The sequence below is a fragment of the Panthera tigris genome, chromosome B1, assembly GCF_018350195.1.
Source record: "Panthera tigris isolate Pti1 chromosome B1, P.tigris_Pti1_mat1.1, whole genome shotgun sequence".
NCBI lineage: Eukaryota > Metazoa > Chordata > Mammalia > Carnivora > Felidae > Panthera > Panthera tigris.
In genome coordinates this window covers 190,634,398-190,648,227 of record NC_056663.1, presented here as the reverse complement: position 1 = coordinate 190,648,227, position 13,830 = coordinate 190,634,398, and the positions used below count along the sequence as shown (strand labels likewise).

Below are 13,830 nucleotides of genomic sequence, written 5' to 3'. Positions count from 1 at the left end.
CAAAACGCAAGCATAATCCTACAGTGCTCACCCTAAGCAGGAAACATGATCACTAAAAAAAATTGATACTGAGAAATAACATGGCATGTTACATGTATGGTAACAAGTATTTTCATTTAAGAAATTATTGGGGCCACGTGTTTTGATTAGATAGGAATTTTACCTTTAGGGGCCTCCGGGTGGCTCGGTTGGTTTTGTGTCCGACTCTTGATTGCGGTTCAGGTCATGACTCACAGTTGGTGGGATTGAGCCCTGGAGACAGTGTGTCAGAGCCTGCTTGGGATTCTTTCCCCTCTCTGTCTGCCCCTTACCCTCTCACGTGTGCTCACTCTCTCAAAACAAATAAACCTTAAAAACATTTATTTAAAAAGATAGTGATTTTACCTTTAAATTGTCAGTTGTAATTTGAGTTGTAATTGCATTTCTCCCAAAATTATGTAAGCAGCTACTTTTCATTTAAAGTTGACCTGATTGAGATTAATGTGAATTTCTTATTTCCAAACTGTCTTCATCTACTTTCGCCTTTCTTTGGGAAAACAATACAAGTCACAGCCATTTTTAATTGCCCAGTTTAAAGTTTTATTCAAAGAGCGAAGATTTGACAGTGCATAGAATAAATGTTTATGGCCACGTGTGGGGCCAGCACCAAAGGATTGAGAACGTATTTTGCCCAAATTGTATTGAGTCTTGTCAAATCACACTGCTCCATCAGAAGGTCAGACTATTCAGTGTGGACTGACATGGGTCAGCACCATGAATGGCCAGTCCCGATTCCCTTACAGTACTGAGCATCCATGTGATGGGGAAGCAATGCACCATGAGGCAAAGGGCCCAGGCCCAAAGACTATGGGCTCAGTAGATCTTTGACTTCAAAGAATACTCTAGAAACTTTCACAAGTGACCAAGTTGAAACTACAGTCCTATGACAGAGTGAGGCTCGGTTATTCACAGAAAAATTCTGGCAGTGATTCATTCCAGTTCGTGATTGGTGTCATACCTATCCTATTTTGCTTACTTCTCCAAAAGCCCCTTTTGAGGTAGGTGTTATCCCCTCGTCTACTTCAGGTCCTGGACTTAGGAAGTCAGAGCACTCAGTCGAAGTGTGCCAAGGGCTGCTGTCATCCACTCCTAGTTTTGCCTTGTTTTGTGTTTGTAATTGGTTTTCATGAGTATTTCAAACTTTTATTCTTCTTCCTAGTGAGGTTGAATGTGCATTTTGGAATTCTGTCATTTACACAGAAATACTTTTCAAGTGGAGATGACTAGCATTCTAAGGACAAGTGAAACCACTTTTAAAGTAGATCATGGAAATCACAAAGCCTGATATTCCACAAAGTGGAGTGAAATCTTATGGACACTAGAAATACAATGTGAGGTCATCAGTAACATTAATATTTTCTGTGGGTGCATTTTGATAACACTGGTTTATATTGTTTTGTTTTTTACCTTAATGTCAAGAATTTTGTTTAAGCACTGGTTTCACAATGAAACAGTATGAAATGTTAATGCCAAAATTTGTTTTGGCTATTATATATAAATCGTATCACAAGCAAGTTAATTTGGTTTTTTAGTTCATTCCTTCAGTCAGATGCTTTACATGTGTTTCAGGTGTCCTCTTTGTGATGGAATCCTGAGACTCAGTTTAGAAAGAGAAATACTTGGTAAACCATTCCTGGTGGGCAGAGCCCTGTTTCTGCTGGACTTCTTTGGGTTGGGCTGTTTCACCATCTTGTGTCCTAAAAACAAACCAACAAACAAAAAGATTGTTTTAGATGGCTTTGAAAATTATTCAGTAAACAACTTAATACCCCACTATCTTTCAGGGAGTAAAGCTGTTGCTTTTGAAAGACCGTGAGTATAACTGGCTAACACTCATGGCTAGAAACAAGGTGTGAAAGATGGGGTGGGAAGGGAACGTCTAATTCCTGTTTCGAAAATGAGGTTCTCCACTGTTTTACTTAAGACTAATGAGCATATTGTATAAACTTATATTTCAGGCACAAATTGAACACTAAACCTCATAAAAAAGGTAAGGAATGAAACAGTTAATCAACACAGCCTTATAATGTCTGGCTTCTTCAGAAGTTATCTAATGTGTTCTCACCTCAATAAGACTGTGACATTAGCCTAATAAATTGAAAAGAGGAAACAGTAAGCAAGAAAGTATGATGTATACCTGCTGACTGGTCTCTGTCTGCATTTGTGAAGCTTCATATAAAACTGGGAACCTAGCTTATTTACAGGTGTATGATACTGAGATGAACCCACAGCCAGAGTCAGGAGCTGGCTCTAGCCGTTAATACAGGGGTGTGCTTAGGGCTCCAGGCCTCAGTTTCTGCAGCTTTGAAACAAAAGGGCTGGCCTCCTTCATTGACTGACAGGAGGTCCTTGCCACTCAACATTTATAAAGGTCTGTGCCTCCCATTTGTCCCAATAGCCGCAGGTATGCAGGGCCTTTGAAAAAAGAACACTTTATTTTTATTATTATATTTTGAGAAAGGACAAGTGCGAGTGGGGGTGGGGGGCGGGGGGCAGACAGAGAGAGAGAGAGAGAGAAAATCCCAAGATGACAGCTTGGAGCCCAATCCCACGACTGTGAGATCATGACCTGAGTCAAAATCAAGAGTCAGATGCTTAACCACCTGAGCCGCCCAGGCATCCCTGGAAAAAGAACATTTTAGAAGGAGCCATTTCTGAAATGCAAAATTCAAAGCACAGAATGTCAAGTTCTGCCTCTGAAAAGAAGACTGGATAGGAGGGAGAATTAATAAACGGGGAAATGATTGTGAAAGAGAAACATGTTGCAAGGGTTTCTGGAAAAATAAGGTAGTATCTGAGATGATTGATCATGCATGAGCTACCAACCCAGATTAAGAGGCCTTAAACTCTCAAGATGATACAATAAATCTTGAGAAATAACCTTAATAATAATAGCAGTGGCAGTAATAGTGGAAATCGACTGAATGCTTCTGTACCAGGTTCTGTGCTAACTGCGTCCTGTGGATTAATTCCGTCAGTCTCACAGTCTGGTGAGGCAGGTGCTGTATTATCTTTGTTTTAGAGGTGAGGAAATGGAGACCTAGAGAGGTCAAGTAACCTGCCCAAAGTCACCTAGGTAAGAACAAGAGACCAGAATTTGAATCCAGACCTCAGGGCCAGGCGATTAGAGTCCATCTTCTGTGTTACCCACAGTGACACGGCTAGCTAAGTGATCTAATCATCCATGAGAGGAAAAAAAAAGACTTTCTGGAACTTGGTACCAAGAATAGTACTTGTCTAAAGAATGACCTACTTCCTTCCTCTTACACCACCTTCCCATTTGGCTGGATTGTAATTTGTCCAAGGCAGGGAGGGGCTTGTCTCCCTGTCCTTTTTACCTGCCCAAAGTCTGGGTATTGAAGAGGTGCCAGAAAGGAATCTGAATTCCCCCCCTATCTATGGAAAACTGGAATCACAACTCCCCCACCCCACCTTGTGGCAGTTTTCACATCTAGAGCCTGGGTGGGTTTGTAAGGCTGGCCACAGCCAGGGCTTGGGTCCAAGCTGGGTGACTTCGTTATTGGAGGGGCGTTGATCCTGGAGCTCAGATCACCACTCAGAAAGTTCTTTGCGTAGGAGGCCAGGTTTGGCACGCTGACCACTCGGCTGGGCACTTCCTCCAGCTTCTTTTTCTGTTTGTAGTAAAAGAAAGGCCAGTTAGTTCCACCCTAAAGAGTCATTATTGTAAATAAAAAAGGCCCACCCAACCAAAACTATATGGTAGAAGAGGCAGTAATTTTATTTATATACCTACATGTTATTTTTAAAGCATTTCTTCCTCCAGTCTTTGTTTTATGAAACACAGGTTCACAATCTCTTGCCCAAAACCTCTGGGGACGTGTGTTTGGTAATTCAAATTTTTTTTTTAGACATTAGAAGGCCATATAAGACCCCCAACAGGAGCTGGGTCCATTGTCTTCAAATGCATTAATATTTCTGCAGTGAAACAACATTGTTTCACTGAGAGGCATACATAAAAATCATAAATGAGCTCACATCTGTTCAGCTTAGGGTAGGGTTACTGTCCTTTGAACTACTAAACATTTTAAGCACTTTTAGGATTTTGTTACAGCAGATGAGAGATTTGGATGTGAATATTCTCATTATAACAAATTCCAAAAATATATAAGGAAAAAAAGGAAGTGGGAGATTCCTGGGGCTCCTGGGTGGCTCAGTTGGTTGAGCATCCAACTCTTGACAGGTCATGAACTCCTGGTTCGTGAGGTCGAGCCCCGTGTCAGGCTCCTGCTAACCGCACAGCAGCACAGAGCCTACTTGGTATTCTGTCTCTCTCTCTGCCTCTCCCCTACTCCTGCACTCGCTCCCACTCTCTCTCAAACATTTTTTAAAAAGTGGGAGATTCTTGTTTGTTTCTCTCATCATCCAGATATAACCATTATTAACAGTGACATGTTTATAGGAAACTCGGAGAATACAAAAACCCGTAAGAAATCAAAAGTACACGTAATCTGCCTCGCCAGATATAAATACTGTTTGTTAATAATTTGGACCGTTCCCCATGAGTCTTATTTTCAGTGAACATTCCTCTGATTGTATGCCAGCACGCCGATAAGTAAGCTGTAATTACCTTCAGGAAAATGAAACCAGCAGCACTGTAATGCCTGAAATCGGCAGAACCAATTTACCTTCATGGAGGGGGTCAAATATCCTGGGTGAGGGTTGAAAGAGAAAGACCGGTTCCGATGGGACATGGCGCTGGGGAAGGCTGCACAGTGAAATCTTCTCTCCTCCTGGAAAAACACAACTGAGTCCAAATGAGCCTGACCACACCACTGGGTTTGACCTGATGGAAGATGGTCGAGTGAGGGCAGAACACCGTGAGGGAAAGCCCAGGGGAAGGGGGAGGGTGTGTGGGGATCCAGCTGCCATCCACTGAAGCTTTGAGGAAGCACCTTTAGTCCTGTGGCCTGAGTCCCCAGCTTCTGTATAGGGAACGGCGAGCTTATTTGAAACGTCTTGGGCAGTTAGAGAAACAGGTACTCTGGGCATCTGAAGACTAAAAGCTGGTACAATCACTATGTCACCAACCTTGTTTATGCGTGTCACTGTCCACTTTTCTCTCTCCTGCTGTATTATTTTTAAAGCAGATTCTAATCATTGTATAATTTCATCTTTAAAAACATCCACATCTATCTCTAAGAGATAAAGACTCTTTAAAAAAAAATACCACGATTCTCTTGTCACACCTAGCAAACAAGCTATTCCTTAGTATCATTTAATTTTCAGTTAGTGGTGAAGTTTTCCTGACTGTCTCATCAGCGTCCTGACATGGAACTGCGTGGCAGGGGCAGGGATGGGAGTGAGAGAGGAGACGGGTGTGTGTTTGTGGGAGGACGTGAGGCTGGCAGGCTGCCGAAGATCCTGGATTTCACTCGGGGAAGGACGGGAGGCCGTGAGCGGTGCAGAATGGAGCCGAGCTCTCATCTGACACGCTTCCCCAAGACTGCCCTGGTTGATGTGAGGTCAGCGTGCGGGCAAGGCTGGAGTGAGTGGGGAGTCCAGTGGTTCACTGCGCGCGTGAGAGGGGCTTGGACTAAAGCGGTGGAGGCAGAGACGGGTGGGGAAGGTGGCTGGACTTCTCAGGTGGCCGACTAGCCCTCCCACCGTGGGCTGCACTGACAGGCGCCAGTCGAGAGCCACCGTCTGCAGAGCTGGACGTAAGCCAGGAGGAGCAGCGCCCGCCGGTTCAGCTGGGGTGCTACAAGCAACCTGCCACCAGACCAGGGAGCGCGGGGCCGCCGGGTTAGAGCCCAAAGCAATGGATGGAGTATCAGGAGACGGGGATGTGAGGGAGGTGGACTGCGTGAAAGCTCAGGGGCGGGTGGGGGGAGGGGCATTCCAAAGAAATGGCCTCAGGCCTTGGTGGCTGTGGGCTACAGACCCCGAGGGAGAAAACTTCTTCCTAAGGGGCCCCGGGGCGGCTTTGCGAACTGGAAAACAGGTAGTCATTTTTACAAAAGGAAGATCAACAAACAATAACTGGCTTGATTGAGTCTACTAAAATTCCAACAGAAGGCAAGCCATTCTGGATTTTCCCAAATTCCATAGATGAAAAAACTGAACCAATCAACCATGGGCAGATGCTGTAGGACTTGAGTGCTTGGGGGGCGGGGGGGCTCTATTTTTCTGTATTAATTTTTTTAGTGAGCATATATTGTTTCAGATAATATACAAAAGTAATCAAGGATCTTCTGAAGGTGGTTTTAGAGTTATCAGGATTAAAATCGCTAGGTAGGCAGAGCAATGGCAAGAACAAAGTGGATGGCCCTCCGGAAGGAACCCTGCAGACCCCCTGGTGGCCCTGACGGCCTCACCATGAGCTGCTTGATGACCTCCTCTCTCTCCTTCAGGCGGGTCTGCAGGCGGCCTATGAGCTGAACGTCCTCTGGCCTGGACGCCCCCTTCCCTGGTTTCTCTCCGGAATCCTTCAGTCTGTTTGGAACAGGCATGCAGTTAGTCTCCTTGCTGCCGTTGCCCAACAACAAGCAGGTGCATGGGGTGGGGACGCTGCTGTGAGCTTAGCCTGGCCAGCTAATATCTCCGTCCACAAAAGGGGAAATGGAGGCCGAGGGACCCTGCCTGCGACCAGCCAGTGAGTTGGCTGCAGAGCTCAGGACCCCAACTCCAAGTCTGACGTCTGCCAGTTACCCCAAGGCTGCGGGGCCAAGGAACCAAAGGCCTGTGGCTGATGCACACACTGCCCTCAGTGAAGCTTCAAGAACCAGGGATGCCTGGGCAGAGAGGCCTCGGCAGAAAAATGTCCCCCACTGCGGCCGCCCGAAGTCTGGGCTGATGCCGACGTGGCTCTGGCGCCATCTGCTGGCCGAAACGGAGAACGGGATGAGCTGGTTCTCCCTCAGAGCTGCGGGCAGCTAGTTCCCCCAGCCCTTTCAGCACGAAGCCAGAGAGAAGTAAATCTGCGCACGGTGGGGGAGGGGGTGAGGGCTGCAGGTGACCTACTGACTGTAGTGCTAAGAGGGCCGGGACTTCGGGGTGAGATAACTTGGGATCTAATCCCTACTCTGCCTTTAGGAAAAGGCTATGTGACCTTGCGTAGCCTTTCCCTGTGATCATCAGTTACCTATTCTTTAAAAGGGGCACGAAACTGGGTGGTTGTGAGCATTCAGCGAGATAATGGGCGCCTGGCCTGTGGTAAGTGCCCATTAGATGGTAGCTGATAAAACCTTTCACTCTGGATTCTGGATGGTTTGCTTTGCACTGGAGACAGTGGAGAACATGTTTTTAAGAGCACAGACAGGTAACAGATTCACTTAGTGCGGCTTGACCTTGGGCAGGTGGTTTTACCTGTCATCTTCCACCTCCGTGCTGCTAACCCTGACCCCCTAGTCTCTTCTCTCAGCAGCCAGAGTGACCTTATTGAAAGGTAAATCTGACCATGTCATTCCTGCTCAAAGCCTTGCAATGGCTTCCAGTGCACCCTGAACACATCCAAACTCCTTCCTGTTTAGTGCGGGTCTCCTTCATCCCTCCCAGCTAGCCCACCAATCTCAATTCCTGCCACTCACCCTCTCACTTATTCCTGGCTGTTCAGTCATGTGAAGCAGGCCCCAGGGCCATTGTACTTGCTGTTGCGTCCACTTGGAATGTTCCTCCTCCAAACGGCTCTCTCATTCCCTCGCCTCCTTGTGCTTAAATGTCACCTCCTTAGACAGGCCTTCCTTGCCCACCCTTGCCACTCCCTAGACACTGATCCTGTTTTTCTTTTAGCACTTTCAATACCTGATATGAAAAATATTCATGTTTATTTCTTGTCTGAATTCCCATTGAGTTTTTGAGCTCTACGAGAGCATGGTCTTTGTTTAGTTCTGGCTGTAACTCCAGGCACACAGTAGGCTCTTAATAAACATCTGTTGAATAATAAAGATGTATGCATACAGGCACAAGACCCCCTCGGTTTCTTTATCTGTCCATGAAGGAGACTGTGAAGATTCAGTGAGGTGATGCATGTTAGAATGGGGCAAATGTTCATTAAAAAGTAGACTTGATCCCGCTGATTTCTTCCCAGGGTGAGGGGTCAAACCAAGCCCATAAGGCAGTGTTCATTCCTCACAGATTCCCAGTGCCCTGCACGGAGAGAATGCAGTCTCATAAAATGATGGGGGGTAACGAACTATCCCCAATTGCCCAGGACTGAGGTGCTTCTTGGAATTCAGAACTTGTAGTTTTAAAACTGGGAGCGTCCCAGGCACAGTGGGATGAGTTGGTCGCCCTAATAAAATGTACCTCTACTAGTCCCTCCTAACCTGGGGCCCAAGGCCTCACTTACTCAGTTTCCAGGGCAGCCAGCCGGGCCTGGAGCCTGGCTTGTGCACTGCTGAAATCCGCCACCATGGCCTGCATCTCCTTCCGGTGTTCCTGGCGTAGCTTCTCCACCTCCCGGGCCCGTTGGGCTTGCTGATCCTCCTCCAGCAGCCTGTGGGTGGAGGGAAGCACAGCCGGGCTGGCCCAGGCTCTAGGGACTGAGCCTCTTGGGCACTGGGGTTTCTCCCCGCTCTGCTGGGTGGCTGGGGTGGGAAGCAATGGGTGGGGGTGATTATGAATGAGGTCAGGATGCTGGGAAGGAGACCTGGGATCTCTTGAGTTGTGGGGTCCAGGATACACCCTGCTTGTGGGACCCCTTCTCAGCACCTCCTGCCCCAGCATCCCATGAAGGAGAAACCCGACTGTGAAGCCTTCAGGGGCAAGCAGTGGAGGACAGCTCTGGAGGGTTCTGGAAAATCCTCCCTTCACGGGGGGCAAATGGAGGCCTGGAGGCTGAGATTGTGTATCGTAATTACTGATCCTTGGGACTCTGAGGCCTGGGGAGTCACCAGTCCAGTGTTGAAAGGCAGGGAGGGATAGGGGGTAGGTCTTCCTCCATCACTTCCTAGCTGTGTGACCTAAGGCAAGCCACACCCTGCTCAGTTTCTTCACCTGTTAAATGGGTGTGATGATAGTGGCTACCTTACAGGGTTAGTGCAAGGATGAATCATGCTAACACATGTCCAGAACAAAGTAACAGCGGTTCACCCAGCGCTTCCTCCATGCATTCCGGGGCGGGTGCTAAATCCTGCTCACCTGTCACTGCATTCCAGGACAGCCCTGAGAGGTGGCGGTCTTACCTCCTTCGCGGATGAGGGCGGGGGCGTGGAGAAGCTAGCGGACTCACCTGAGCTCACACGGCACCGCTTGAGCTATTTCACCGCACTACCTCCCTAAGGCTGGTTTTGAAGGGACTTCTAGTACGGTAAGGTCTGATCCCAGAAATTCCTTGATTTGTAGGAAACAGAGTTCCCTCCTCTATCCCAGGGCAAACCCTGCAGTTTTGAGACGAATTCCTAGAGCACTGATCCTTTTCATGCGTCGGGAGTAACATCAGGGCAGTGCTAGCGTGTTAGGGAGTCTTTCCTTTGCGGAGAAGCCCCGGGGGTGAGCCTTAGGTTCAGAGGCTCACCCCGGGGCGCTGGAGGGAGCGAGGGAGAAGGGAGCTCCGGCCCCGCCCGGAGACCGACCTGCGCTGCTCGCGGAGCTGTAGCGCCTCCTGCTGATGCTGTTCCACCTCGGCCCGCAGCCGCTGCACTGCGTCCTTGAGCTGCGAGTTCTCCTCCCAGGGGTCGCAGCCCTCGCTCGGACCCGGCTCCGCGGCGCCCTTCGGGGAGCCCGCCTGGCCCGGGCCGCCCGCGTCCTGGGGAGAAGCACCCGGGAGAGGCGTTTTCAGGAGGCGCCAAGGGCCCCAGATGCGCCGCCGAAGGACGGGGACCCGTGCTCCGCCCAGCCTGGAGCCCTCACCAGCCTCCTGCTCCCGATTGAGGAGCTCACATCCAGGCTCTTCAGGTTTTCCCGCTTTCCGAGTTGGCCAGATCCGCCCTCACAAAGCCTAATAACGTTGGTGAGCCAGGAACGTGACTCAAGGCAAGCCAAACACTCCACCCGGAGCGCCCTCCCCACTTCAACAGCACTGCCTCGGGCAAGAAGCGACAAGCCCGCTCTCCTCTGCTATCACCGAATCCCGATCCCGTCTGTGGAGCGATTACACCGAAGTGCGCTCATTTGTTTAATGGTGGTCTCCTCCACTAGCCTGGGAGGGCCTCCCGAAGGCACCGTCTCCCCTCGAGTTTTCCAATCTGATGGCACCTGGCTCGGGGGCTGGGATCAGAAGGGGCCAAATAAATGCTTGCTAAATGAAATGATACTTGAACGCCAGTGGTTCAGATAGAAATTCAAAAATCTATGTCCAAATGAAATGGGGTCAGAGTTAACCCCTGGTTAGTGAATGTTACAGTTTTCAAGTTCACTCAAACATGCCTGAAGGTTTCTGCCTTTGTTCATTCCACACGGAACAGCTTTGCACAGGGAACATCTGTGGCCCATGCCCCACACCTCTTGCTTCCTGCCCTGGGGCTTGTGTGTGTGTGACACCCATGGGCACGTGGGCACCTGGCACTCACCTGGTTGGTTAAGGTCCTGGGGGGCCATGGTTAGAGCTTGGTTAAGGTCCTGGGGGGCCATGGAAGAGCTTGGTTAAGGAAGAGCTTGGTTAAGGTCCTGGGGGGCCATGCTTGACTAATGGGAGAAAGAACCTGCTGGATAAATGCATCCCCCTCTGTCCCAAGCTGGGACAGGTATGAGGATGATCTCACAGGGCTCCTCGGAAGATCCCAGCAGGCGGGACACCACTTACCTGCAGTGGTGGCTGACTTAAGGACGCATCCTTGTACTGGGTACCCTCCCTTCCGTCTTTCACTCGTGCTGCCCGGGGCTGCTTTCCTCCTGGCTCACGCCCCCACCTTTCTTCTCTGTGTGGGTTTTCATCTGAGGCCCTGCTATTCCTCCCAGAGGGGTCAGGGCTTCCCTCCAATGAGGTGAAGGTGAAGGCTGGCACCTGGTGGCCGGGTGTCATCCCACCCATCCAAGGATCCATAGCACTTGGGGAGGGAGTTTGTCATTGCAGATGTCACGACCCCACATTTCTCCTGCCCCCTCCCATAGGTAGGGGTGGCTCCCACCAATCTAGAATGCTTACTGGGACACACTCTGTCTGGGAACGCTTACTGGGAACGCTAGACTTTACTGACTGGGCTGAGCTCCTTGTGAGTCATCATTTAAATTTCTCATTAAACACAGATTGTCTTCAGGTGCTCAGTACTGGCACAATCCTGAGCAAAGGATGCCCACGTCCCCCCGATCTTCAGCAGGGCTGGGACATGAACCCACTGTTGGCCACCACAAACCCTGGAGAAGACTCTCCCATGTGCAGACTTCGTGCAGAGTGCTGAGTGGGGGCAGGGATGAAATGAGGCAGACGTGGCTGATTCTCGAAAGACTCCTAATCCAGTTGAGAACATCCATGAAGGACACGCATGATATGCTGGCTGCCTAACAGGGCCATGCGGTAGACACCAGTGCCAGCTGAACTATAACCAGAAGTACTCAGAGACTGGTGGGGTCCCAGGTGTGGAGGGGAGCCCCCTAGAGCTGACTTCGGCAGCACATATACTAAAATTGGAGAGGAGACCACTGGCACAGAGGGTAAGCTGGGCACTGAGGGAGGACGGTGTCCCAAGCAGGGAGTGGACACATGCAAAGGCCCAGAGGCAGGATGCAGACCCCACGTTGAGAGCAGAAGGGGATACGACTGAAGATACAAAGTGCAGCCAGTGGGTGAAGGCTTTTCCTTGCCAGGCTTAGGCATTTGGAGCTCATTCTGATAGCAATAGGGAGTCACTGAAGCCTTTATACAGATGAATAGCTGACACCATATAGTGCATGGTGGGCTGAGGGGGGAGAGAGGCCTGGGCTGTTAGGAGGTCACTGTACTGCCAGCCATGTGGGAATATGGATGTACCCGGAAGGGGTTGATGGGCCAAGTCTGACTACGAGGCTCAAAGAGAGTCAGTGTTGAACCTCAGTGACAAAAAGGCAGCTCCCACTCATGGGAACAGACAGACAGGGAGTCTGTCTGGAAAGGTGTTCTGAGGCATTCTCTGCAGATTTGAGGGAGTGACCCTGACTGTCTGTCTCCAGGGCCTCTCAGGCAGTGACACTCTGAAATGCTATTGTATCTGCATTAAAAATAACACGCAGCACGAAAAACTTGTGTTCTGCTTTTCAAAACGGGAGCCCACAGGCCCATCGAGTGTCTCCCAGCACCGTGGAGCGAGGCTCTTCCCCATTTCAGACGGGAATGGGGAGCACCCGGGGCCCCTCCTTTATGAGTTTCTCTCTGCAGCCTGGACACTGCTCCCAGAGGGGTGCGGTGTGGGCAGAGTGGGGGTGCTGACCTCTGCAGCGACGGCGTGGTCCTCACTGTCCCCTGGACACTGGGCGGTGGCCTGCGGCTTGCCCAAGCTGCCCAGAGCCCTCAGCTCGGCCTGCAGCACCTCCAGGTCTTTCTGGTGCCCAGAGCAGGCGGCCCGCTGCTCCGACAGCTCCTGCCTCAGGGACTCTGCAGAAGGAAGGGCTGTCATTTCTTAAAGAGAAGATGATTTTCAAGGCTAGTAAGTTTGATACTTTCCTGTTACGGACTTTCGAGACTCTGTATTTTAGTTATTGCAAATTAACTTTGGAAACGTCGTTCCAATAATTCCGTAAGCCGTAAGATACCCGTAAGATAGTACAGGGCAAATACTCCACACACATTTGTTAAATAACCAAGTGATGTTTAGAGTGGAAATTAATGACAGTGTAAAAGCATATCCATTGCAAAACACTTCCCATAAACTTACTTCTCTGAAAGTTAGAGTATATCAAACACAGCAAAGCTTAGTTATTCTGATGATATGTTGAAAATTTTACTTGATCATCTTTCTTCCCCACTAGGATTTTAATATAGTGATTTCTACAGCTTATTTTCTTTAAAAAATCCACACCCAATGCAATATTTTGAAATCCCTTATCACAAAAATATGTGCAATAAAACTCTTTAGCAAAGCATAACTACAGTGGGCTCATTTATTACCCACTGTCTCCCCTGGCCTCCTTCTCCCTCCCTCCCTCCCTCCACACCCATCCACCTGTCTGTCCAGCATGTCTGGGTCTCCACCCCAGTGTATCAGGTAATCTGATGGACACTCCCTGCCCCTCACACACTGACCAGCAGGTCAGGTGTGTCTCATACAGTGCAGTAGCTAATCGGGACCAGGAATGTCTAATACCCCCCTGTTGTGGCAGGTGCTCTCACCCACCCAATACCACTCATAAAGCCAGTGATTCGCTCTCATTGTTATAGAGTCCACCGACCCCCTTCTTCCTGGGATTGTGTTGAGAATCCCGGCATGTACCCAGGGTCTCTCCTGACTCTTTTGTCCAGGAAAGGACCAGGCTATTGTGGGATCAGAGGGGCCAGGGGACAGGCAGCAGGGACAGCTGCTGTCAGGTGCTGGAATCACCAGGGGTGCCCAACCGGATCTGAATTTTGTCGTGTACCTGAGACATATGGTACACCCTGGGCCTTATCTTGTGTAATCTGCCTCTTTTAGATGCTGCTAACTTTAGCACGTCCCACCTGGACACTAACTGGGGAATCTCTCTCTCTCTCTCTCTCTCTCTCTCTCTCTCCTGCCTGCTTCCCACATCACTTCCTCCAGAAATAGAGCGGATGTGCTGACGTGCAGTCAGTGGGACATGCTGTCTAATGAAAGCTCACCCAAGCAGCAGGTAGATCTTACTCACTTACACAGGTAAAGAAAATGCTCTTCTCCCAAATTCTCTTAAGGAGACCCCCGTCTGGGTGTGAAAAGAAATATTTAGTAAGGCCAATACGATCTTTAA

At 49.4% G+C, this 13,830-nt stretch overlaps 1 protein-coding gene across 1 annotated transcript in view; it reads right to left on the bottom strand.

The window, feature by feature from the left end:
* Nucleotides 1-570: 570 nt before the first annotated feature.
* The window catches only part of FAM184B (family with sequence similarity 184 member B), a 151,549-nt gene continuing 138,289 nt past the window's right edge, over nucleotides 571-13,830 (bottom strand). The window contains exons 12-18 of the mRNA XM_042984874.1: nucleotides 12,342-12,505; nucleotides 9,573-9,745; nucleotides 8,348-8,494; nucleotides 6,375-6,492; nucleotides 4,686-4,790; nucleotides 3,472-3,671; nucleotides 571-1,736 (exon numbers count right to left, since the gene is read on the bottom strand). Of these exons, the coding sequence (XP_042840808.1) occupies nucleotides 1,643-1,736; nucleotides 3,472-3,671; nucleotides 4,686-4,790; nucleotides 6,375-6,492; nucleotides 8,348-8,494; nucleotides 9,573-9,745; nucleotides 12,342-12,505 (1,001 nt within the window). The 3' untranslated portion in view covers nucleotides 571-1,642. The remainder of the gene's footprint in view (nucleotides 1,737-3,471; nucleotides 3,672-4,685; nucleotides 4,791-6,374; nucleotides 6,493-8,347; nucleotides 8,495-9,572; nucleotides 9,746-12,341; nucleotides 12,506-13,830) is intronic.